This window comes from Ceraceosorus guamensis, assembly GCF_003144195.1.
Source record: "Ceraceosorus guamensis strain MCA 4658 unplaced genomic scaffold IE81scaffold_7, whole genome shotgun sequence".
NCBI lineage: Eukaryota > Fungi > Basidiomycota > Exobasidiomycetes > Ceraceosorales > Ceraceosoraceae > Ceraceosorus > Ceraceosorus guamensis.
Window position 1 is genome coordinate 492946 of NW_020290002.1, and position 24021 is coordinate 516966.

At 55.8% G+C, this 24021-nt stretch overlaps 8 protein-coding genes across 8 annotated transcripts; 4 read left to right on the plus strand and 4 right to left on the minus strand.

Annotated features, from left to right (window-relative positions):
• The first annotated feature begins 266 nt into the window (after positions 1-266).
• IE81DRAFT_320730 (thiolase) lies at positions 267-2313 on the plus strand. The gene is made up of 7 exons (XM_025513118.1): positions 267-501; positions 581-655; positions 732-838; positions 922-1535; positions 1602-1688; positions 1766-1827; positions 1898-2313. Exons 1-7 carry the CDS (start codon positions 367-369, stop codon positions 2060-2062), a joined length of 1245 nt encoding a protein of 414 aa, XP_025372277.1. The 5' UTR covers positions 267-366; the 3' UTR covers positions 2063-2313.
• Positions 2314-2508: 195 nt separating this feature from the next.
• Positions 2509-4744, plus strand: IE81DRAFT_320731 (putative methionine synthase, vitamin-b12 independent). Its single transcript, XM_025513119.1, has 6 exons — positions 2509-3005; positions 3082-3607; positions 3690-3701; positions 3786-3954; positions 4052-4368; positions 4437-4744. Exons 1-6 carry the CDS (start codon positions 2966-2968, stop codon positions 4531-4533), a joined length of 1161 nt encoding a protein of 386 aa, XP_025372278.1. The 5' UTR covers positions 2509-2965; the 3' UTR covers positions 4534-4744.
• Positions 4692-6697, minus strand: IE81DRAFT_336450 (hypothetical protein). Its single transcript, XM_025515479.1, has 5 exons — positions 6444-6697; positions 6224-6305; positions 5773-6105; positions 4886-5649; positions 4692-4809 (listed from the first exon to the last, which is right to left on the minus strand). The coding sequence occupies exons 1-5, from the start codon at positions 6456-6458 to the stop codon at positions 4756-4758; spliced, it is 1248 nt and encodes a 415-aa protein (XP_025372279.1). The 5' UTR covers positions 6459-6697; the 3' UTR covers positions 4692-4755.
• Positions 6698-7071: 374 nt separating this feature from the next.
• Positions 7072-8781, minus strand: IE81DRAFT_320733 (hypothetical protein). The gene is made up of 3 exons (XM_025513120.1): positions 8746-8781; positions 8075-8360; positions 7072-7947 (listed from the first exon to the last, which is right to left on the minus strand). The coding sequence occupies exons 2-3, from the start codon at positions 8349-8351 to the stop codon at positions 7343-7345; spliced, it is 882 nt and encodes a 293-aa protein (XP_025372280.1). The 5' UTR covers positions 8352-8360; positions 8746-8781; the 3' UTR covers positions 7072-7342.
• Positions 8782-11456: 2675 nt separating this feature from the next.
• On the minus strand, positions 11457-16088 carry IE81DRAFT_333518 (hypothetical protein; the record flags this gene model as incomplete). Its single annotated transcript, XM_025515377.1, has 7 exons — positions 11457-11574; positions 11651-12437; positions 12476-13057; positions 13129-15111; positions 15207-15265; positions 15342-15404; positions 15508-16088. The coding sequence occupies 7 exons, from the start codon at positions 16086-16088 to the stop codon at positions 11457-11459; spliced, it is 4173 nt and encodes a 1390-aa protein (XP_025372281.1).
• A 601-nt stretch (positions 16089-16689) lies between these two features.
• On the plus strand, positions 16690-17992 carry IE81DRAFT_345168 (hypothetical protein; the record flags this gene model as incomplete). Its single annotated transcript, XM_025515883.1, has 2 exons — positions 16690-17847; positions 17966-17992. 2 exons carry the CDS (start codon positions 16690-16692, stop codon positions 17990-17992), a joined length of 1185 nt encoding a protein of 394 aa, XP_025372282.1.
• Positions 17993-18210: 218 nt separating this feature from the next.
• Positions 18211-19004, minus strand: IE81DRAFT_320738 (hypothetical protein). Its single transcript, XM_025513121.1, has 2 exons — positions 18449-19004; positions 18211-18318 (listed from the first exon to the last, which is right to left on the minus strand). The coding sequence occupies exons 1-2, from the start codon at positions 18878-18880 to the stop codon at positions 18247-18249; spliced, it is 504 nt and encodes a 167-aa protein (XP_025372283.1). The 5' UTR covers positions 18881-19004; the 3' UTR covers positions 18211-18246.
• A 4592-nt stretch (positions 19005-23596) lies between these two features.
• IE81DRAFT_345170 (hypothetical protein) lies at positions 23597-23911 on the plus strand (the record flags this gene model as incomplete). The annotated part of the gene is made up of 1 exon (XM_025515884.1): positions 23597-23911. The coding sequence occupies one exon, from the start codon at positions 23597-23599 to the stop codon at positions 23909-23911; it is 315 nt and encodes a 104-aa protein (XP_025372284.1).
• Between the last annotated feature and the right edge of the window lie 110 nt (positions 23912-24021).

Genomic DNA, 24021 nt, shown 5'->3' on the forward strand with positions numbered 1-24021 from the left:
AGGGTTCCATCACGTGAGAGCTTAATCGGACCTCCGATCGGAGTGCTGCTGCACTCACACTGTATTTCCCCACAAGTGATGAGTGATGTGACTGCTGCATGGACGGACGGAATTCGCGGCGCACACGGGCAGGAAGCAGCAGGCCACGCGCGTGCAGCAAGATCCAATCGACGTGTGTGCGGGTAATCTATCTGCCAAGCACAGTCAGAAGAGTACATAGGTAGAAGTGAGGATTGAACTCGCGACGCATGAGTCCTCCATTCTGCACCTCCCTTTCATCCACATAAGAACGCGCGCTGAAGCCCATACGCATCTCTTCTCTCAGCTACATCTTCTGCTACACGCCTACTTGTACCATCGACCGCGATGGCCTTCAGACCTACCTCGCTTGTGCGCAGCACCGGCCTTTCTTCCATCCTCAAGAAGAGACCGGACGATGTGGTCTTCACCACCGCTCTGCGCACACCGGTAGCCAGAATGGGCAAGGGTTTCAAACATGCCGTGAGTCTAAATCGAGTGCATCGCGACTTGTACGCTGTTCCGAGCAGCGCGGGTGCTGATGCTCGCCTCCTCCTTGTAGTATCCCGAGGAGTTGCTCGCGTTCGTGCTGCAAAAGACGCGGGAGAGGCTCGAGGCTCAAGGTGTTGACATCAAGGTGAGGCAGCATCTCAATCTTCAAGCTCGTCTGGCTGGCCGGCTGCTGCTCAACCTCCGCTTGCCCTTCTCTGCAGGTCATCGAGGACATCTGCACGGGCACTGTGCTTGCCGAGCTGGGCGGAGCCAAGAGCGGACGGCTGGCTGCGTTGCACGCTGGCATGCCCATCGAGACTGCTTACTAGTGAGTATGTATGCGCTTAACACTCCGCTAAAACCTGTCCAAGGGGCTAATAATTTATGCTTGCCACGCACTGGCGCTCTTAGCACCACCAACAGGCAGTGCGCTTCGTCACTACAATCCATCACCAACATTGCCAACTCCATCCGAACAGGAGAGATCAAGTGCGGCGTGGCGACGGGCATGGAGTCGATGACGCGCGACTGGGAGACCAAGGCTATACCCGTCAAGCTGTCTCCAGCAATGGCCAAGTCGCCATCCCAGCACGCGCGGGACTGCATGATGAGCATGGGTCTCACATCCGAAAATGTAGCCAGCAGGTACAACATCGACCGCAAGAGGCAGGACGAATTCGCTTTGCAATCGCAGCTCAGGGCGGCCAAAGCCCAAGAGGATGGCAGGTTGGCAGAAGAGATTGTTCCCATCGATGTGAGGTGGGTCGATGAGGATGGAACAGAGACCACCAAGCTCGTCAGTCGGGACGAGGGTGTGAGAAAGGGCACGACCTATGAGAGCTTGGCCAAGCTGAAGCCAGTTTTCAAGGAGAATGGTGGATCTACAGCTGGAAATTCGAGTCAAGTGTCTGATGGAGCAGTGGCCCTCACTTTGGCGAGGCGAGACGTTGCAGAGCAAGCAGGCATGCAGATCTTGGGTCGCTGGATTGGCACAGCCACCAAGGGCGTTAGGCCGGACGAGATGGGTGAGTGTTCTGGACTGCGCGAGCTTTTTTCTAGATTTAGCTGAGCTCCCGATCTGCTCTCTGTAGGTATCGGACCAGCTATCTCGACTCCTAAATTGCTCGAGAGACTCGGCCTGAGCGCCAAAGATGTGGATCTCTGGGAGCTGAATGAAGGTGAGCAACGTTTGGGGGCTTGGATCTCACAATGGCGCTGAACTGAACCGCCTTCTCCTCTATCGCTTTGCTGGCAGCCTTTGCATCGCAAGCTTTGATGACCATTGATACGCTCGGCTTAGATCAGTCCAAGGTCAATGTGAGTTCAGATCGCTCCCTCTGCAGCTACGTACAGCCATCGAATGACGCGCTTCTACTTCCTGTCGCAGGTCAAAGGAGGCGCCATAGCGCTAGGACACCCGCTTGGTGCCTCAGGAGGAAGACTGATTACCAGCTTGCTGACAGAGCTGAGGAGGACAGGTCAATCCGTCGGAGTAGCTACTCTGTGCTGCGGAACGGGATATGGCAAGAGCACGCTGATTGTCGCCGAGTAATGGAAATGCTGGTCCGATATGTCACCGTATTCCAGGCAATGTCGACTGCGAATGCGCAGCTGTCACTCGCTCTCATTCCTCGCGCTTCCCAATCTCAGCATTTCCGTCGTCGTGAGCATGCTTTGAGAGCAGCGTGTCGCACATGTCAGCTAGACGCGACCTCGTCCGGCAAAGCAAGCCGGGATGAGGGTGGTACCCAAGACTTGACACTAAAACCCCAAAACTATTTGACTCATCAACTCAAACTCTCGACTTTAATTCCTGATTGGAACTCTTTGGCGCACGACATTGTATCACGTGAGCACCTTATCGGCCGGCAGAAAGACGTGGCCCACCCTATTCGTACGAGAGGGGGCGTGATCTCCACAAGTGCGCCTGGTGACGTGAAGTGACGCGCGTGCTTGACTCGATCAGCCAGAGTTGCGAGTCACTGTGACAGTCACAGTGTGAGTACCTAAAGTGACAGTCAAGTCACACGGTACAGTTGCGAGTTCACGCTCATTGACCCACTGTGACTCTGCCTTCATTTCCGGGTCGTGCGACACACTCATCGCGCCTCCTCTAGTGCCGACTTTATTCAGCAAATGCCTGACCAGCTGAGAAGAATATGTGCCAGCGCGGAGGCCCTCTTGGATTCGGGCCTTTTCATTCCGGTGCTGGTAGTCGCGATGCTGTGCCCCAGGGATACGACGCCGCAGGACCGGGTGATGTGACTACTTAAAGGAATGCTGAACGGTCTCCACTCCGTCATCCCTTTACCATTGGGACAGCCATCCAGCGAAATCGCAACTACTCGAACATCGCATTGCTGCTCAGCACAAGCGATCACTTGGCCACACCTCTCCATCAAGCAAGGGACGCGAAGCTCATCCTCCGATCAGGGCATCAGCTCCGCGCATCACGATGTCCACTTCCGGCCGACGAACATTTCGTGCCGAACATGGCGAGTGCCATGGATGACCTGTGCGCTGTGCAATATCGCTATTCACATTCTCGTTCATTCCCTCTCATCCTCTCAGTTGGCTCCTTCCTGCGCCCCAGAGCGGTGCACGATGCTCGAGCAGCATTCGCCGCCCAAAAGCTGGACGCAGCTGGTCTTCGCGCTGCGGAAGATGCGGCGATCCGGGAGCACATCTCTACGTGTCTCTCGCTCGGTATCAAGGACTTGACGGATGGAGAGTTCCGCAGACAATACTTTCACATTGATTTCCTCAAGCACCTATCCGGTGTCTCGGTGCAGAAGAATAGCCTCGAGCAACAAGAGGGTCACATTCCTCCAACGTTGGCCGTAGTGGGCAAGATCAAGCACGAGCGCGACATTGAAGTCGAGAACTTTGAATTTCTCAAGAGCATCGTGCCCAGGGCGCAATGGGACGGCATCAAGGTCACCATACCAAGTCCGACGATGCTGCACTTCCGCGGAGGGAGGAAGGCCATCGATGAGCAGGTCTACCCAGACCTCGACGACTTCTTTCAGGATCTGGCAGCGGCATACAGAGCTGAAATAGACGCGCTGTACAAGGCTGGGTGCCGCTACCTGCAACTGTAAGTAGCGCAAGCTTGAAAGGTCAAGAGGTGACTATCGTTGATCGAGCTTTCGCGCTCTTTTTGTCGCTTGGAAATGTAGTGACGACACCAAGTGAGTTCGTGATACGCATACAGTTCTCGAACCTCGCAGCTCATCCTCAGTGGCAATCCTACCTGTGCCCCCGCTCCCACACAGCTTGGCCTACCTCACAGACCCAAAAATGAGGGCAGACGCAGCGGCTAGAGGCGAAGATCTTGCCTCCTTGCCACTCCGCTACGCAGAGCTCATCAACAAGGCCATCCAATCGCGACCGAAGGACATGCTAGTGGGTATCCATCTCTGCAAAGGCAACTTCAAAAGCCAAGTGAGTGGCTGGCTGCTCTGCTGTGTGCATCGATCGGCCTCTTCGATTCGCTGACATTCGGTTCCCTGGCCGCCGTGTGGCTGCCTTCTCTGACTAGTTCTTCGCAGCAGGCTCCTCAGAAGGCTATGCGCCGATCGCCGAAGCGCTCTTCGGCAAGCTTCAAGTGGATGCTTATTTCCTCGAGTGGGAGGATCAAAGGTCTGGCGTGGACTTCTCCGTGCTTGGCGCTCGACCAGCAGGGGAGAATGCCGTGCCGTACCTCGATGCTAGCAGGACCGTGGTGTTGGGCTTGGTCAGCAGCAAGGTGGGCAAATTGGAAGACAAGGAAGAGCTCAAGAGGAAGCTGCATGATGCTGCCAAGTTCGCTCCAGCTGGGTTGGAACAGCTTGCAATCAGCCCCCAGTGTGGTTTCAGGTAAGCTGATGCTACCTCTTCCACAATCGACCTCGCAACGTGCTGATGGCAAATACCTTCATGCACAGCTCTACGGTGCATGGCAACTCCATCACAAGCGACGAGCAGTACGCCAAGTTGAGGCTCTGCAAGGAGGTGGCAGAGGAGGTCTGGGGAAGCGCCTGAGCGAGATGCCCCTGAAGGGATATCCCAGGCGTTTAGAGGCAGCATGAACCAAGCATGTAGCCGACCGACCTACGAAATGTCGAGCTGCAGGAGCGACGGTCTCAACGCTGACTCGCTACGACTAGCACTTGCGAGACGAGATGCCAACCCCACGCTGTCTGGAACAAGTGTGAAATGTATGCAATGCTGACGGAGGGAGGTCAAATGCCCGTTTGTCGTTTTCTACATTGCCTGCGTCGCATCGATCTCGATTGCAGGGACGATGGAAGCCATGAACTGAAGTGATGGGGACGTTGTGTAATGACTCAGCGACCACACTCTGAAGCGTGTGGGAAACAAAAGACTCGCTCACCTTCAGGAAAATGAGCATGTACTGATCTACACGTAGACCCTCGGGAATCTCCTCTTCTTCGTCTGGTTGGGATGGCTCCTTCTCGTTCTGACTGCTGCTCTTCTTGCTGCTACCTCCAAGCCAACCAGGCTTGTTCGACTTCTTCGCAGCCTTGCCCTCCTTTTCCCTCTCTGCCAGCTGTTGTTTCCTAGCAGCTCCAACAGCTCCATCCATCCTCTCGATGACCTTCTTCATGACGCTGGCGTGCTTGCACGGATGGACGCTCGCTGCGCTCATCGGAGCGTGCGGAAAAGGTTCCACAGTGACCGTCTTTTGGGCATAATCGGAAGAGACGTCTTCGAAAACTTCTTGCGGCTTCAACAACCTTCCCGACTCGTCGTAGCCCACCAACCACATGCGGGGAGTCTGGTAGTATTTGTCGTAGGTGATAAGGCAATCGTACTTACGGACGCTGATCAAATTCGAGGTACCAGCAGTGGCACCTTTGCTAGCAGTGGCGTACGAGGCGGCTGTGGCTGGGTCATCTTCCACCACCCCACCAGCGAGCTCTCCAAGCTCATCTTCATCGTCCATGTCTGGAATCTCTGCGATGTCGTCGGCGGCATCTAGTCCAGCTCTCTTTGCTTCGTCGGCGCCTAGTGAGGTGCCCGCAACCCTTTTGGCAAGATCGTCCTCTTCGCCAGCGGTCAGTCCTCCCACTTCACCGTCTACATCTGGGATGTCGGCTATGTCTCCGGGATTTGTTGACGAGGAAATTCCATCCCCTGGCAGCAAGAAGAGGGATGATAAAGGAGCCCAAAGGTAAGCCGAAAGCGCGCTTCCAACAATGGCTGCGCGAGCGGGCTACGAGCTGCTTCGATACTTGTTCAGCACGCTCCACTACTCACCATCGAGGTGAGTGGCTAGCCATCCTTCCTTGTCATCACTTGTTGCATCCACGACTTCCTCATCTTCCTTCGAGCCAGGTGCTGATGCTCCCTTTCCGCTGCCTGCTGCAGCCTTCTCCATGGCGCTGACTCTCCTCAAGCAAGGTACGCCTCTGCTTATGAGGTACTGCTTATCCTTGGGCAAAAAGTCTCTCGTGTACTTTGAAGCATCGTCTGCACTACTAGAGCCAGAAGTGCCCGAGCCAGCACCGATGAGAGCAGATGACGATGCTGGTGACCATGACCATGTCGGGAATTTGTAAGCGAGAAAGTCGCCTGCAGCAACGAATTCGTCTGGCGAGATTGGCATGTATGCGGAGGGTAAGCTCAGTCTCTGACCAAGCTTCTACTGCCCAAGCAGTCCTGAAGGGATCGCCCGACCAGCATTGGAACTCTCAGCCCAGCATCTCACCCGGAGTGATTCTTCCATGCTCTTTGAACTTTGATTCTCTCAAGACGGGAGAAAGGTAGTCCCTCACCGCCCAAAAGTGTGTCTGGAGAAGCAGTCAGGGCGAAGGACAGGGTCAGCAACTGCGCAGCGGGTCCGGAAGGCCCAGCCACACAGCACAGGTAGAGAGAGAGAGAGGCGCCAGGGCATTAGAGGCATCGCAAGCCGCACGAGCTCGACTTACTTGCAATGCGTTCATACTGACTCCACCTAAAGATGGTGTAAGGTGAGTGATTGCTGAAATCTGCTCTGCGGAACGAGGGTAAAGCGCAAACGGCTTGAAGCTGAAGAGAGCACGAGGCCGAATGTGGGTGCAAGTGATCGAGCAGGACAGCAGGCAGCAGCATATGATGCAAGCGGTAAGGCTGTACGAGAGAGCGAGGCGCAGTCTGATGAGTGAGTGGTCTGCGCATCAGCGCAAGTCGCGCGCTGCACCCGTGACTGACTGACTGCAGCACATGTGATGATGTGCACATGATACACAGCATGTATGCAGATATGAGGTGTTGGGCGCCGGCCTCGGGAATCGGAGCAGACTCAAGTCACGTGCTTCTGTTCAGCCACGCTCCAGCAATGAGCTCTTCTCACTCATGACTCAGACTCATGACTGCTGGTGCGGCATTCACCGTTACCACACCATCCGAGGAGTTAAGTCTACACAGTATGTGGACCAACCGTTAGTCCTTTCGGCAAACATCGCTCGAACGCGACGCCGGCTTTAGGAAAGCCATCTGATCGGGAAGAGTTTGGCGTGAGCTACACATACCCCGCCAGCTGACGGACATTTTTTGGCTACTACATTTAATTTGTTTGCGGTGTCGTGAAAACTTCGAAATGTGGGAACCTGAACATTGAAACGGGGACAATGACGATTTGAGGGGGGAAGTGGGATTTGACTTAAAAGAAGGAGCCGAGCTCGGAAAATGTTACAAAGCGAGGTGCGACACTCCGCGCGACTGAGCCTTCGACAGGCTCATAATCCAGCAAGAGGGTGCGCGTCGCAAATCTATGAAGAAACTGCTTCACATGTGTGAAGGGTCACAAACAGTCAGAGCTGCACCAGTATTGACTTCGTTTGTTGCTTTACTTGGCGACACCGTTTGCCTGAGGAGCACTGCCGTTGGACAAGCTCTTTTGCAGAGCAGGGATGGTCTGCTCACGGACGTAGGCGACAATACGGTTTAGACGCTCCTGAGGGGGCACCTTGCTGTCGAGAGCCTCGCGACGAAGAGTCTCGTAGGCGTCGGTGAAGGTTTGGAGAGCTGGGTCGAAGCGCTTGCGAGACTCGGCAGGGAGAGCTTGGGCGAATGAGCGAACGCGGTCCAGCTCGGCGAAGATGGCCTGAGAAGTAGCCTGGGCCTTCTTGCTGGCAGCGTCTGCCTGGGCGCGGCTTCCGCTCTGAATGGTGTTCACCTGCTGCTGAAGGTTGTTGACTAGACCCTGGGTGAGCTCGACTGCACGAGCGACGTACGCGTTCTGAGCCTGGAGGTCCTGGAAGTTCTTCTCGGCAGCTTGAATGTAAGGAGCCACGCGACTGCTGTAGACGCTCTTAGCGGGCGACAAGACGCGCTCATCGTAGGCCTTGTTGATAGCAGCGGCATAAGCGTGGATCAGCTGGAGAGTCTGGTCGGCAGGGTAGCGCGCGGCCGAGTAGAGATCAGTGTAGGTGGCGTGGAATGGGTATGGCACTGTGCGAGTACGAATGTATGCGCGATTAGCAAATGTCACGAATGATAGCAGGCAAGGCTTCACACGATGGCTGGTGCGCGCGCGCGCGCGCGAACATCCAACTCTCATCGACTCCTCTAAACTCACCCTTGGATTCAGCAAAATTCAAAGATTTGACGGCCCACTGGTCAGCAATCTGAAGCTGAGGGGAAATGCGAGCGGTGACGGGCTGAGCAACGTCCAGACCCTTGGTGACCACGGACTGTCCAAGATGGTAGGGACGGGCCAGGAGAAGAGGGTGTGCGTCGATGGTGGACTGAGCGAACGTCAGAGACTCGGAGACGAGAGGGATGGAAGTGACACGCTTGACAGCCTCGCCGTAGCTGGGCGTTCCGTTTGCGACTGGAGTTGCGGTGGCGGCCATCGTGTCTGGCTGAAATATAAGGCGTGAGGAGTCAGAAAGAGCAGAGCGTGACGTGAGCGCGTGTCTAAGAATTGCGATACTGCTAATGGCACTCTTGATGCGCTGCAGTGTCGACTCTGCGGGGCGCGCATGGCGAGCGTGATGCTTGAGACACTCCACCGAAGCCGGGCTGCGTAGAAAGGGTGAACTCCCGAAAGCTCGCCCACAGAATGCTACATCACCGCCTTCCAACAACCAGAGGCATCTTGACACCCATCAGGACCATTCCCGCTGGACCTGATGACGAAGCAACCGCGCCAAGGCTAATCGCCACCGCAGAAAAGCCACCGCGCCTGACATCCAACCGGGGCGCTGACGGGAAATACAGACAATGCAAATAGCTGTAAACACTCACCTAGTAATTTGACCGGGTGTTGGGCTTATGGTTACGTGCGACGTCGACGCTGGTATGATGGATTTGCCAATCGATGTGGTTTGAGGAGCGAAGTGTCAGATAACTGCCACACGGCTTGCCAGCTATATATATATATATACGAGCTGCCGAATTCTGTGCGTGAGATGAAAGGCCAGCCAGTCGCTCTCGCTTCGGTGGAGCAGCTAGAGGAAGCAAGGAGCTCAGGCCAAGCACGCCTCACACAACAACAGAGACGAGGGAGCGCTATCTGAGTTTCAAAGAGCCGGGTTCGCGCCCAGAGATACGCGCTCCATGAATACGCGCATGCATGCACGCATGCATGCGCGCGCGGTGGTGCGGTGCAGGCACGTCAAGGCAGCTTAGCTTGCACCACCGTGTGAAAGGAAGGGGTGATCTGAGCTGCATACTGCCATAGTGCCCGATCTCGATATGGCCGGGTTGGCGCGTTGGCGCCCTTGGTGTCCCATCAGCTCGACTGCTGAAACTGAGGCATGCAACCTCACTCCTCAGCAGCCAGCAGCCAGCAGCCAGCAGCCAGCAGCAACGCGCAGCACGCACGGTTCAGAAGACCGCGCGCAAAAGTTTCGGCGCTGCAGGAGCAAAGCACGCGCGCTACGCGGTATATTGATTGGTTGGGCTATGCAAGCATCAGCACCGCCGCATCAAAAGACCAAAGTTTGGAATTTTTCGATTTCGTTTTGACAGACCTCGCCCTTCGGGCCAGACCTCGGCCCTCTTGATGATCGAGCGTGTTGAAAGGAGAGAGTCAAAGAGTGAAAAGCGTGAATGACGAGCTTTCAAAGGCGTGCAAGGGGCTTCACTGGCGCATCCAGCTTTTCACCGTGATCAATATGTGTGAAACAGGCAACAAAGTGCGTTTCACGAGGACCGTGAATGCCTCCGCGGGTCAATCAGCTGGCCTCACCGCGTACGCGCGTGCTACGACTACCATCAGCACTAGACTAATTAGCTATTACTACGCGCGCCCGCCGGTGAAGGCTTTCATTCAAAATTGGCATGTGCATATGCTGGATGGGCATGCGATGCTTATTGTGACTCCTGCGTACTCGGACTCAAGACTGCTACTAGTGCGTATAGTAAGCAGCAGAATTGTATTACGGCGCGCTCGACAATCGTGAATGCTGAAGGCCTGTGCGCGCCGATCGCCTGGCAATGGATAGATGCAGCGTCGACGAGGATTGCTGGTCAAACAGAAGAGGCTCGTGCTCCCATCAACCCCACACTCTCGTGTGAAGTTCTCTGCTGGCGGTCTAGGCCTCTGCAATGTCTGCTCCGTGGGGCACCAGAATGGGAAGGTGATCATTTCGCTGCTTCTCTTCAGATCGATCGACGTCGCTCAGCAGCAACGTCTCGATGCAGTGTAATGTGCACTCAAAACTCTGAGCGGCCACGATGATGAGCTAGCTGCTCCACAAATCATTCACATTCGGCCTGCGCTTGGGGGGGATGCAACTGCTGCGCTGAAAACGTACTCACGACTCTTCCTGACTCTACGCGCAGGCGGCAATCGGCTTTCGTGCCGTGAACCGTGCATGCATGCAGCATCAGAGTTCGAAGTCGCTCCCATGCGCAGTCAAGCCACGTTTTGAAAATCTCGCTTGGCTGCGAGGAGCTCTGCTTAGCGTGCAAATGATTCCTCATGCATTCATATGCTCCTCCAATTCGAACCTCGAAGCGCGCACACAGCGATTAAGCAGCATGGCATGTATGCAGCCGTACTGAACCCGGGATCTCGCAGGCGTGCAGAGTGTGATGCAGTCAGGAGTCTGAGTGGACAAGGTTGTGCTGAGAGAATGCGCAGCGCCTCAAGGGAACTTGATCGTCTACACCTCGCGCGCGCGTTGCGCGTTGCTTTGCCACTCCGGTTTCATGACGGCTGCTTTCCGACTTCAGTCTTGAGTCACGACTCGGCACACAGCGCGGACCCAGACGATTTGGGAATCACGTGCGAATAGGGCCCGAAAAGGTGTCGGCGTGTGTGGGTCATCGGAGGTCCATCAGCCAGCTCGTTGCCGCCAACATCAGACAGGACACATCCCCACTACAGCCAAGCTGGCGCAGCACGAGCTCAGAGCCGGATTTCAGCCTCCTCTCGACAAAGGCAGAAAGAGGTCGATCGAAGGTGCATCAAATCTTGCGATCGAAGCCCAGTCGATAACAGTTCGAGTTCACATATTCTATGGGAGCATTCAGTCGCACAAATTGATCGAAGCGCAAAAGCTGCACGGAAGGAATGTCGCCCAAGCGAAGCAGAGCGAAGTTGCTAAGCGGACTGCTCGGACCCGCGGACTGGTTTCGGCCCGGTGGCGCGCGTCGCGCGCCTCAGGAACCGACGCGGGACAATTTCGCTGCACTGTTGACCCCGATCAAAAGTTGTTGCACAGCTAAGGCTTGACAGCGCCGAGATCTCCTTGAGTTGACCAACGCGAATGCAGGGTCTGTCTGCTGAAGGCCTCAAGCTGAGACACGCCAAGATTCGCACGCTAACACGGTTGGCTTTGGGCCGCCGAAGCCAACGCGAGGGTCACAAATCTTGATCCCTGTCTCGTCATGAACAAGCCTAGGACCATCGGGTTGAATCGGGAGCTCGATGCGCGTCGAAGTGAAAGACTGGATGGGAGCTCGACGAACAATGTCCTGTTGATGCTGCCCGCTACGACGCTTGAGACTCAGAAACCAAAAGTTTTGGTGAATGTGTTCTTCGCGCTGGCCTTCATGGCCATGTTTCGCGAATTCTGCAGCCATTGGGAGGCTCCACGCTCGAGCGAGCCAAGAGACTCTTCCAAGCTGCCAGGACACAAAGCAGAGCGTGAACATGGTTATCCGGACAAATCGAGCCTCTCACATTGGGTACTCTACTCACCCGCCCATGAGCTGGCCCCTCTCCTCAGCCGCAGTTCTCGCATTGGCAGCAGCGTTGCGAGCATCCCTCGTCTCCCTCGCCACCGTTTCAGAATGCCGTTCACCAAGCGTTCTGGGCGGCGGAGGTTGCCGAACTGACTGACCACCTGACTTGACACCATTCTTGCGAGCCTCAGCCTCTTCTCTCGCCGCCAACCTTTCTGCGATTTCCAATTCTCGAGCAGCTGCCATCTGGACGTGCTTTGGCTCAGGGAGCTTCGGAGCTTCAGGTCTTTTTCCGGATGTCGCCCCCGCAAGTAATTCGTCGAGCTGCGAACCTGCATCGATGGCGCTGGACTTGCCCGAAAGCCAGGACGTGACACCTTTGACCGCAGCTGTGACGGCGCCAGGGTGATGTGGGCAAGCGGAAGCCTTGGTGGGGGAGTACAGATCGAGCGCAGGAACACCTGGTCTGGCCACATTGCCAAGAAGTGTTGAGAGTCGGAGGTCTTGTAGTGTGGGGCCGAGCTCGATCACGTCTCCGCTCCGAGATATCGAGAAGCTGACAGGGATGGGTGCCAAGAGCTGGCCATCCACAGCAGCGGTAGCTTTAGCGTCGCGCCGATGCTTACTGGGCAGCCGGACGACGTGCTGCAAATGAGGTAGAGAGTACACCTGTGTCGAGCTGAGTGTCGACGCCATGCAGACGTGCTGACCAAATCGTTCAACGATTTGCATGCGCAAGATTCGCTCCCCAACATTTACTTTCGCAAGCTTGGCGCCGGTCACTCCAGCTCGCACATAAATGTCTGGCAAGGCGGAGGTCGGTCAACAAATGAGACATGACAGAAGGACACTATGAAGCTCGACTCACTTTGCTCGCCTGCTAAAACGAGCGAGTGGATTTCGTGCCTTTCTGGATCATCATCGTCTGGAGTATCCTGCTCTCGAAGGCCCTGTCGAAGCTCGAGCGGGGTAGCACCACACTCTCTGCCTTTTGAGTCGAGGACGTATGCATCTACCGGTGTGTGGAGGTCGTCGAATGTAACGACACCTGTTCGGGTCACGATCCACTCATTGGGCGCTTTGAGAAAGGTTCTGATGCCTACGCGATTGGGGCGTAACACGAGTAATTGGGGGGCCAGCAGATTGTGTTCGATGGTACGCGCCATACTCAAACGCAACAAGCTTATGGCGTCGGTGCCTTCCTCCTCTACTAGTTTACGGTACTCCTTACCCTCCTTGCTCGATGCGCCTGCTGACAGCGCAGGCGTGTCTGAGCCATCTCCAAAGCCTTCTCTGTAGATTATGTCCGCGACTCGGAGGTCAATGATGGCCAAGGCAGCACCGTACGCGATTGCAATGAAACCGACGTCTGAGACTGCTGCTGCAGTGACACCACCACGCGACAAATCAATCAATAAATTCGCTGCGAGTGGCAGGCACTCTGGTCGTCAGCGTCTGCTTGACGTCTCATCTGGGATGCCGAAGAAGACTCACCCTTGAAACCGTCTTGGGACCAGTCTGCGAAGTTACCGACAGGCTCAATCTGCCGAACTACCGGAAGAGGTGTGCTCGGTGCAGACGTGCTATGGACAGGAGCTGAAATATTGTCTTCTTGGCGTACACGGGAGGCACCGGCAAGGTTTCGCGCACTAGGTGGAGAAGTCGGCATGACGCTCAACCGTTTGGGATCTCTTCTTGGTCGAGGTGGGGGAGCCATTGCACTTGCGTGTGATCCACTCCGGCTCATTGCTGCGTTGTTGAGGCTGGCCGCGGAATTTGGCGCCTGAACTTCGGCCCGCTGGCTGGGTGATGTTGGGCCTGGGGTGTCCCGGAGGTCGACATCTCTCATGGCGTCGTCAAGCTTACTCAGCTCCACGCTCTTCGCGCTCGGTGGCTCCGACGTGTGCTCCGCGAATTCTCTCGCTGCCTCTTCATCAATCGCAGCTTCCTGAGCAACCTGAGCCCTGATTGCTTCGGTTTCGCTCGCGTTTGCGAAATCGAAGCGGTAATGTAAAAGAGCACCTCCAGCGAGCACGACGCCAATCTCCAAAGCGTCCGGCGCGAAGTGCACGTCCAATATCTGCATGCGCGAAGGACTCGCTCGGAGTCTGGCAAAGACCGCCGCATGTTGTCTACTTGCGTGCGATCCATGCACCAGATCTTGCAATGAAATTGTCAGGTGGTGCAAAGGCTTCGGAAAAGCTTCCTCCAGAACCGGCTGAGGGAGAGGGTGAGTGACGGGGTCTGAGCCCTCCGGCGGCAAGTCGATCCGACCTTTCAGCAGCAAATGCGGACTAGCATCAGCGAATCGGATGGTTCCATCGTGGTGCCAGCTGACGATGATCTTGTACGCGGTGAGTCTGTCGCTCTCTCTCAGCAAAGACTCTAGTGTGGCTCCATTCAGAGCAGTAGGGTGAGCTTCACCGCCTCGCAGAGGAAGACCCTGAGAGTGCCGGTCGGCGGCTGATTGACGTGCAAGCTCCTCGGCTACTCCTGCGTCCCAGGAACCGAGCGGGTCAGACTTGGAGGAGACGCTGACAAGCTTGCGATAAGCGTGGAGGCCGACTTGAGCCAGCCGAACGCCCTTTGCAGCGCTGCTGCCAGTCATGGCGAGGGAGAATGGCAGTTCAAGCTCCTCAGCTGCGGATGTCTTCGAGCCGGCAATGTGCAGACCTTGTTCGGTGGGTGCGCCGGCCGGAAATGCGAAAGCTTGTAGACCTCGAGTCGCACCTTGCAGAGGTGGAAGGCTGGGATCAGATCCGATGAGAGCCAAGAGGGCTGTAGCATCGAAAGCACCGCCATAATGTGGCGAGGCAGCGGGTAGAAGTAAGAAGTCCTCACAAGTCGCCTTGGTTTGTATACGCGCCTCACGTTCTGTGATGATGCTCGATCGAAGGGAATTGCGCAGCTTGGCCAGAGCTTCCGGGGTCTTTGAGGCCCACAGCTGAACAGGTGCCGAGTATGCTGGAAAGTGCCACGACACCACACCCGAAGATGCGTCTAAAACACCGCCACCTAAAACCGTGAGCGCCGTGCCTTGCGCTGCAAAGTCCCGCCAGCTTGCAGAGCTGAAACCGCTCCATGCCAGCTTAAAGATGGGTTCGCGCATGAAGCGAGATGGCGAGTCGTGAGAGTGAGCGTCGCCTGAAGGAGCCTGAGGTTTGTCCACGTCGATCTGATCCAGCGTTCTGACAAGCAAGGGCTTGTCACCATCATCCACGTTCCAAAAAGAGACGACGCCATCCGCATGGCCCATGGCAAAGATGATGCCATCAGGTCGCCAGGCAACACATGTTGCTGGCGAAGCTCTTTCTGTCCAGAGTATCTCGTCTGGTGCTCCGCCTGCTCCCGGAGCTCCTGGCAGCAGACGCAGTTGGAATGACCGAATGACTGCGCGGGTCTTGACGTCGAGCAGACAGGCTCCGCCCTCATATGCAAGCAAGACCCGACCGAGATCGAGGGGATGCGTCTTGATGTCTGAGTAACAGCGAGGGCTTGCGCATCAGTCGCTAGCTCTGATCCACTGCCACCGCAGGTCTTGACCTCGACCAGCACCACGCGTCCCTACTCACCGATGACCATTGGCACATGTCTTCGGCTTGGGGCATCCGGTACACCAGACTTTCGCAGACTGCAGTGCATGCAATGCGTAAGCCTCAGCTCCCATGCAAAGAGGAAGATAGGAAGCACGTCAGGTGAACACTCACATCTCCTCTTCCTCCCACCACAAGTTCGGTATCCTGTAGGGGCTCAAGTGCAAGCGGTCGAGGCTGTATCAGAGCGGAGGGAGGGCAGAGAAGCAAAGTCGATCAGCATTTTACTACTATGCGTCCACATCCCACGTATCGAGGCAGCGCAATCCTTCCGGCTCACTCGTACGCATCCACAGTACCATCCCTAAGACCGATCCACAGGTGAGCGTGACCTGGCTGTGTTTCGATGCAGGTGACCGAATTGCGAGCGCTGTGCGCATGGATACGCATAGGAGTATCGGGATGCAACGCATCGCCGGGTGTCGTCGGCCCTATACCAGCTGCAATTCTCGTGGTACTGGGGCTATCTGCAGCGCTGCTGGGTCCGCCAGCATTGGGAGCCAAGCTTGGGTCGGCTCGGGAGATATCAAAGATGCTCAGGTTGTCCTTCTGGTCGGCGACTATGAGCAGCCCGGTGCCGCTTCTGAAAGCCAAGTGTCGAATGCCGACGGCAGGTCTAAGTGCCCAGCTGACTCTTATGGTGCCTCCGAGCAAGTGCAAGCATCCATTGGTCGTGCCGAGAGCGAGGTAGCCTTGGACGGGGTCGTAAGCGAAGGCGGACACATCACCTGTCAATGAAAGTTGAGAGATGAGCGCGTCCGAGAATGGTGTGGGGTGAGGATCCTTCAGATGACCCGACCAGTCCGCCTCCTCAAGCTCTGGTGGCACGCGCGTCGGAAGGCGGAACCATGATGGAGGCATCGTCCGTCTGAGAGGGTGCAAGATGCCGAGGTTCGTAGGAGGTCCGCAAATGAATGGTGAGGTGGTGAAAGCGAGCCTCGTTTGAGATTCCCTGTCGTGAGCGAGGGAGGGGCGAAGCAGATTGTAGAGGGTCGATGGGACGCGGAGAGGTCGCTGTGGCGCTCGAAGGTGTAGCTAGAGCTGAGCGGACAAGGGGCGAGGTCAAAGTGTCGGTGTAAAGAGCTTCTTGGCATGTCGCTGCATTCGTCAAATCGTGATTTGACTTTGACTACTCTCACGCCATCCATCGGCTACCCACCGAATGCAGCTTCAGCAGCGCGCGCGCGGTGGAAATTCTGGCGCACGTGCTGCGCCGCCAAATCTATAATCTGCGCCCCACACCAAAAAGCGTACGTTGGCGGCAGCACGGACCATGCGATGCGTACCTGCGCACAGCATCACAGCATTCAAGCAACCAGCGCGCGTCTTCTCCACCTATACTTCTCCCTCCATCCATCGCTTCCGGCTACGAGCTCCATCATCCTCATCTTTGGTCTCCTTCAGCTCCGCCGTCCGGCTTGCATACGAATCTCTCCCGTCCGATCGAGAACTCCAAAACGTCATGTCGGGCACGTCATCTTCCCTCCTGGACCCCGCTGCTCTATTGGAGCTACTTCCTACCCTGCTGCCCAGTGACCCATCATCTTCGCCCCATGATGAGGCCGGCGGGAGTAGCGCAGCTCCGTCTCGCGAACAAGCGTCCCTTTCTCAGCTACACAACCCTATTGAGGCCCTCGTAGCCCTTCTTCACTCCATCTTCACGCGCTTGGACTTTCGATTCCTCGGACTTCACACTCCGCAGTCTCCGCCTCCATCCTCCAATGTGCTGCCGCCAACATGGGCCGGTTCGAGCAGCTCTGGCTCTTTCGCATTGTCATACGCCCACCCTCAGTCATCGCTCAGGTTCCTGGTCAGAGCAAGCACACTAGGGCCTAGGATCATCATCAACGCCACAGCTCTCGAAGGGCAAGACCGCAGCGCCAGCTTGGAGCTGGAGGTCGACAGGTTCACTAGCAAAAATTTCTGGCCTTGGCCGCGCTCAGCCTCTCAAGCTACCACTTCATCAGCGCCGGAGCCATTGGTGAACGGCTACGTCTCCTCGAGCCGCATCATGGATTTCGTCTCGGAGGTGCAGCTCCACATCGTACAGCGCCTGTTGCCAGGTCTGCACAAGGCAGGCTACGAGGAGTTACCAGATCCTTCACCATCGTCAGCTTCGTCGTCTCAGCCCTCCTCATCACGCCGGCAACCGCCACCAGAGCCTCATCCATCTGGTCCCATCGCTGACGATCCTCGTTATCCCGGCGCAACTGGTGGGCCCCTCTTTCCAGGTCCGAGGAACCCTCTCGCAGTAGGAGATAGAGATCGTGATCCGCTCGGTGGTCTCGGTGGCGTGGGAGGGTTCGGTCCACCTCCCTTATTCCCTGGTGGGGATGATGGCGGCGGAATGTTTGTTGGTCCGAATCATCCAATGTTCCGAGACAGGTTCGATCCTACGAGAGGTGACGTGCCACCATTCGGCGCCCCCCAACCAGGAGGCAACCCGTTCGCTGGACCGGTGCCGCCTGGTGCTAGATTCGATCCAGTGGGACCTGGTGGAATAGGTGGCTTTCCCAGGCCTGGCGTTGGGGGTCCCTTGGGCGGACCAGGAAGACCAGGCCAAGGCAACAGGCAACCCACAGGCGATCCAGACTGGGATGATGTGAGGCCTCCGAGAAACGTGAGTCGTACTGCAGGATACTTTGGCACGTGGCTCCCTGGGAAGTCTCGAGATCTCGGCAAGCGGTCGCGCGTGTCGATTGGTTTTCGATGCTGATGTCCCTCCTTGATCCTCCCAGAGCGACTACGACAACATGTTCATGTAGAAGCTGCTCACTCGTGCAGTTGGAGTGGGCTGTATTTGCTAAAGGGACTTGGAGGCCATGCTTTCTCTACCATCAAGTGGTCACTACCGGCTATGCGTCCGGGCCTCTCAGCTGGCGCCGTGTACACGACCATGTAATCCAATGATCATTCTGCATCCGCGCGTTCTGCACCGAGTGTGTGTGAGGTGGATGAGAGTACGCCTCGCGCGGTAAGCTTTCGAGCTCGATGAGCTGGCTTGACCCATGTGATGCGTCTAGTGCGCTGGCCCGATTGGTGATGGTGTATCGGACCTACGCTCGAATGTGGGAGTGGAGCAGGGTCGACGCTGCGAAGGCGTGGCATGTGATGCGGAATTGAGTCAGCTCCGTATCGCGGCAGACAAGATTCTGCGTACTTCCAGCAGAACGCAGCACCGAGAAAAGGCAGTCCCCTCACCAAAATTTGATGCCACTCACACGATGTCGGCAAGCGCTGCCACAGCTTGTGAAGATGGTGATCAAACGCAGCTTGGCTTGAGGAGGACGGAACCGGCTGGACTCGTGCTCTCTGCGAGCTCCGGAGAAGCTGTGCCGAGGAATGGTGACCTCGGCGAGCATTCCTGATCCGAGATTGCTTCCATCAAGGTGAGCGCCCACGGCTGCCGTGAGGACCGACTTCGGGAACACTGCTGAAAGGCGGCACGCCGTTGCAAGGCATCCCGCTCTTTGCCGCCCTATATCGATGGCGCTAGGCTGAGTGAATGGAGTCGAGGCCGGAGTGTATGCAATCGATGAGCGTCTTAGAGAAGAGCAGAGGCAGGCGCTCGAGTCTTGCATCCTGAGAGACGACTGGCAAAGCGCAGAGGACGGTGCATCAAGCAGGCATAGAGTTGCCAGAGCAAGTCTCATCCCGGGAGCTACTTCCACCTCTTGCCCTCCAACGAAGGGCAATGCCGCGCCCCGCACACAGCCACTCTTCGGGCTTTTGAGTCCTTGCCGCTCGACCAAGATGCTCTCCCGCCACGTGTAGTCCCGTCCGTCTTTTCGGCCTTGACGGCCTTTGTTCGCCTTCCAATCCAGAATGCAGCAGGCGTGCAGTTCATGCGAGACACGCGTCAGCTGATAGAGCCCTTTCCCTACATCCTAAGCTAAGACTCACATAATGTCCGCTACTTCCCAATGCATCTCGCTACTCCGAATCCCTTGCAGCCAAGCTCCGGCACGACTCCTCGGAAGCCTCTCTGCCTCAAACAAGATAGTGTTGCTTGCACTAAGAGCGCATGCCTGTCCGCAGTAGCCAAATGTTCCGACCTAGAGCTGGCTTTCTCGCTTTCCTGAGTGTCTTCCCAGCCAAGTATGAGGTACGGCGTGTTCTCCATCCGCTCCACGCTCATTCGCATCATGTGCGAGAGTGTCTCCAGCAGGTACCAGAATGAAGCTACTGCGCCCGACTGCGAGAAGAAAGAGAGAAAGCTGGCGGGTCAGGGGGCCGCTCCCGAGACGCAAGCCTGCGGGTAACCTCTGGCGACTCCGGCGACTCACTCGTGCAGCCAAAAGGTGGAAGCGTCAAAGCGGGTGCAAGCGGAGGGTAGTTGTCAGCACCCTGAGGTGAAGCTCGAAGTGAGAGTGGTCCAGATTGAAGCGCGAGTCGATCATCCGGCGCTCAGCTGACATGAAGGAGAGGAAGAGGTGGTGGATGGAGGTGTGGTAATCGAGAGTCAGAAGGGAAAGCGATCTGAGCGAGCAGATATGTAACATGCCTGCCGGCTTGCATGGCATCACGCGCCCCCACCAATGCAAATTACCAATCCTAATCAACATTCACACTCTTGACTTGCGTCGCATATGCGCTGTCATCTCAGCCTGCATTGCAGCAGTGTATACACAGTTGACATTGGTCACAAGATGAGAAGGCTGCGTGTTCGCCAGATAGTGGGGGAAGAGGGGACAAAGTGGCTGAGAGGGCTTTGGGAGTATGAAGGGTCTGGCTACACTTTGCGACCATTGGGTCTGAGCCGTATGATATAGTGGATGTGATGATGGCAACGTGTGGGTTGAGTCGCGCTAGCAGATTGATTCTGAAGACGACTGTCTACTTCTGGTCATTGCGTTTCGATGTTGGACCTCTGTGTCCACCTTGAGACCCCTGATAGGATCGATGATGCTAGAGAAGCTAGCTCGTTCGGCGCCGACGGTGGCAGCGACCTGTGCGCACAGACGAAAGCCTGTAAGCATTGATCCTAAGCACTTTTGGGCAATGACTCAACGACAGGAGCTCTGAACATCGAGTGAGGTACCCTCTCCGATGACGTCTGCAGCGGTTCAAATGGCGAGACGCTCGGAGCGGATTTGGCATGCTTGCCTCCTCTTCTCTTTGTTCCTTGGTCACTTTAGGCCAGTCTGAACGTATACCCACGCATTTGAGGCAGAGTATACGAATGAAGACAGCACTGAATGCACACTCCCACACGTAGGTTGGAGTGACATTGTGGCCCGAAAGCATCTAAAGGCCCGAAAGCGTCTAAAGGGGCTCACTGCAGGCGAGATCGTCGATGGGGAAAACCCAGTCCAGCAAGGTCTCTGAACTGGCATCGCTACTCATCATCCCCCAATGGAGCCCCTCTGCCGTCAGAGACGTTCTGACACGATTGCGCAAACACCAAACTCGGCGAGGCCGGCAGAGCCAAAAGCCACTTCAGATCTCGAAGTGAGCACCTTCGTGGAGTCAGCGAGCTCGCTCTTGAAGGCCGCGTCGGATATCTGAGTGCGCACATAAAGCAGCGTCAGTATTTATCCGATGGCAAGTGAACATGGGCCAGGACAGGGGTTTGAACCTCTGGAGGGATACGTGAGACTACAGATTTATCTCTTCGGGCCCCTCCACGCTCGGCGTTCCAAGAGTTATGTTTCGGTGTCTCTTGCTACTGACCAGCCCAGGGGCTTCGCGCAGGAGAGAATCGTCGGTCGGGAGAACCCAGTCCAATCAAATATGGGCATGAACTGGCACCGCTACTCTCCACCCCGAAGCCCTCTGCCTTTGACTACATGCCAGATCCAGCTGACTTCAACAAAGAGCATGAAGCCAGCCTAGTACAGGTCCATAGAGGTACACCGCACGATGAAAGGGTATAAAGCACCTATCGCTGCTGAGATCTCGCTCGTACGCACCTTGGTCGCTCGAAGCTGAACAATCTCAGCCTGAAGAAGGTCGTTGAGAGCGTCGAGATGATCTGCGTCGGCGACGGCCTCCTTGTACTTTTTCTCGATGAAATTCAAAGCGTCGTTCCCTATGCTCGCGGTCACGGGATCGCGTCGCGGGCTGGGTTTGACGCCTTCTCGGATTGCTTCAAAGTCGGACGGGAGGACCTCGCGCTCGATGTTGGCCATGATGGGTGCGATGTATGAGTGTGGACCGGTGAGGATGAATGAATGGATTGATGAATGGATTGAGCGATGAGGTGAGCGATGGGGTGACCGATGGGTTCATGCAGGAGGGGGCTAGATGGCTTGATGACAATCGTACCCGATGAGTTTGCTGAGCTGATTGTAAGCTCACCGACTCCAGTCTGCTGGCAGATATGCAAGGAAGCCGTTGAGCTGAGCCTACATGGTGCGTGCGGCACCACTGTAGCCCGTACAGTGTGAGTGGCCTGCTACCTCTGCTCCGCCCCATCAAGCTTGACGCATGACGCATTGACACAAACTGTATGCCGACAGAATGACGCTCGATCGTGGAGTCGACGAGTCACGAATCGCGAACCTTTCGAGCGCTGCGTGAAGGAGGAGACTAGACTGGAGGATCGAAAGGAGGGATCACGACTAACACTCTTGCATCTATACAGACAGTCGACGCGCACGTCGGTGAGGTGCCGCCTGCTTCAAGCGACCGCGACCCGTGACTGAAGTCCAAATTCAAAACTCTTGATTCAAGATTTGGACTCAAATTCAAGACTCAAGGATGCCTCTCCCATTAATAAATGGTCTCAACCCAAGATTGCTAAGCTATTACAATTAGTTGCCACTAGTCTATTGACTCTTGACTAGAAAGCAGCAGCAGCGACAAAATTCACGACTTTACCAATCACGTAAATCAAAATCAAACCATCGAGTTCCATCAAACCTTTTGACTCTTGACTCAAGACCTTGATTCACAGACTCACAACTCATTTAAATTGATTCAATTTCTCGATGAGACGGATTTTGTGCGTCAAAAGCGCCGAGGCGTCGTGATCGCCTCACAAAGTCGTCGAAAGACTCAAACTTGACTCGTCGGACTTCAAGACTCGACAGGATTTTGCCCTTGACTGATAGCCACGTAGAACAATCAGCAAGGCGTCATTTCTTCAAATTTATTGATTTTGGAATTTGAATCTTTGAATACGCGTTCAATTGTGAATCTGTCTCGCTCGAAGTCGCTAGGGCAACGAGGACATGGCAGGGAGTCAAGTCAAGCAGCATTCGAGAGCCATACGGATCTTGACTCTTGATTGATCACGTGAAGCTCGCGGTGCTCGCAACATGTCAAGCGCACAGCCTGCCGCGACGGCCGCGTACCGCCGGGCGACTCACTCGTCTTGCCGTGGGATTTACTTATTCAAGATTTGAATTGACTCAAGACTCACGATCTTGGATCGCCGGGTCAGCATTCACAAATATTTGACTTCTCGACCCTCGCTTTAACTCCATCGACCGGAATGCTGCACCTTCCCAGAATTTGAATGTGAATCCCAATACAATACACGATGTAGCTCTCCATTGAACGCCAGCGGCCAGCGACGTCCACCGAACTCATGAATGGCGGTGTGATCGAGCTTGAGCAGTCACCAATGTTCACGTTATACTGGTTGAAATATTGATTGAGTGCTCTTTTTGCAAATGAATCACGAATGACTATAATTCAAATTCACGTTGATGAGCAAAACATTTTCAGCGGTGGGTGGAGCTGCAGCTGCTCCACCCGATATCTTCAATTAATTTTGAGCCATTTGAGTAAAAGCACTTGTCTCTTGTCTGCTCGATTTCTGAAGGCCGTCTAGCATAGCGTGCCTGCGCGTGCGCACCAGCACGCAGGTGAGTGAGCGTGAGTCAGCAGCCGATGAGTCCAGAGTCGCGTCGCGATCGTCTCGCCTCCTCGATCCCTGCGATGCGCGCCTCATACCGACGTCTCCAGACCGCTCTCTAGGCAAGCAGCGCAAGACTCTCCTCTCACTCGGCTTGTGACTCGTAGACTTTTCGATCGATCGTGGTGGCAGCAGCATGCACGCTCACTCGATCACAACGCATCAGATGCCATCGACGAGCAGAGGTAGAAGGCCACTCGAGACCGTGTGCCCGTGCGCGAGGCTTGCACGCAACCTGCACGCCGCACTCAACGGTTCCCAAGCTTGCATATCCTGCATGCCTCTGCCAGCAGCAGTCGTCTTGAGCGCCAGCGAATCATGGACCAGCGATCGACTCAGCACACTTTTGACTCACGCACCAAGCATACATCAGCCTACGACTTCCACCCATCCATCCACCCACCCATCCATGAATCCACCCACCCATCCATCCACACATCCACCCCTCATCTCAGCCTCGCTTCGATCCAAACAGCCCCCCTCCCATCCCCGCATCTTTTGCAAGATGCCGCAGCCACAGGCAGCCGTTCAGAACGACAAGATCGCCAATAAGAAACATCATGCTGCCATCCAGCGCCTTAACAAGACCATCAAAGACAAAGACAAGATCATTGCTCACAAGAATGCAGTCAATGCCCGTCAAGACGCAATCATCGAGGAACAGCGCGATCAGGTTGGCGCCCAACAGGAGACCATCAACGAGCAGGAGCATCGTCTCGAAGGTCAGCGCTTTCTGATCAAAGGTTTGGTCTCGGACATGGAGGCTCTCAAGGAAGAGCTTGCTTCAAAGGTGCGTACTTCAACATCTTCAGCGCTCTGAACGGCTGGCCGGTCGATGTCAGTCGTGTCAGCAAGTCATCAGCGGCAGAAGGGCTCCATTGGTGGATGAGTATCGCGGTGCCAGTCCATGTCCATCCAATGGACTGGCAC

Bases quoted from the DNA above. Each gene is read 5' to 3' on its own strand.
- IE81DRAFT_320730 (XM_025513118.1), top strand. From the start codon at position 367: ATGGCCTTCAGACCTACCTCGCTTGTGCGCAGCACCGGCCTTTCTTCC. The intron at 502-580 runs GTGAGTCTAAAT...TCCTCCTTGTAG, and splicing joins GCAAGGGTTTCAAACATGCC to TATCCCGAGGAGTTGCTCGC. The intron at 1,689-1,765 runs GTGAGCAACGTT...CTTTGCTGGCAG, and splicing joins TCTCTGGGAGCTGAATGAAG to CCTTTGCATCGCAAGCTTTG.
- IE81DRAFT_320733 (XM_025513120.1), bottom strand. From the start codon at position 8,351: ATGGCCGCCACCGCAACTCCAGTCGCAAACGGAACGCCCAGCTACGGC. The intron at 7,948-8,074 runs GTGAGTTTAGAG...GTACTCGCACAG, and splicing joins GAATTTTGCTGAATCCAAGG to TGCCATACCCATTCCACGCC.
- IE81DRAFT_320738 (XM_025513121.1), bottom strand. From the start codon at position 18,880: ATGAGACTTGCTCTGGCAACTCTATGCCTGCTTGATGCACCGTCCTCT. The intron at 18,319-18,448 runs GTGAGTGGCATC...ACGCCTTCGCAG, and splicing joins GCAGCGCTTGCCGACATCGT to CGTCGACCCTGCTCCACTCC.
- IE81DRAFT_320731 (XM_025513119.1), top strand. From the start codon at position 2,966: ATGTCCACTTCCGGCCGACGAACATTTCGTGCCGAACATG. The intron at 3,006-3,081 runs GCGAGTGCCATG...TCATCCTCTCAG, and splicing joins AACATTTCGTGCCGAACATG to TTGGCTCCTTCCTGCGCCCC. The intron at 3,955-4,051 runs GTGAGTGGCTGG...TTCTCTGACTAG, and splicing joins AAGGCAACTTCAAAAGCCAA to TTCTTCGCAGCAGGCTCCTC.
- IE81DRAFT_336450 (XM_025515479.1), bottom strand. The intron at 5,650-5,772 runs GTGAGTAGTGGA...TCTTGCTGCCAG, and splicing joins GCTAGCCACTCACCTCGATG to GGGATGGAATTTCCTCGTCA. The intron at 4,810-4,885 runs GTGAGCGAGTCT...CCATCACTTCAG, and splicing joins ACATGCTCATTTTCCTGAAG to TTCATGGCTTCCATCGTCCC.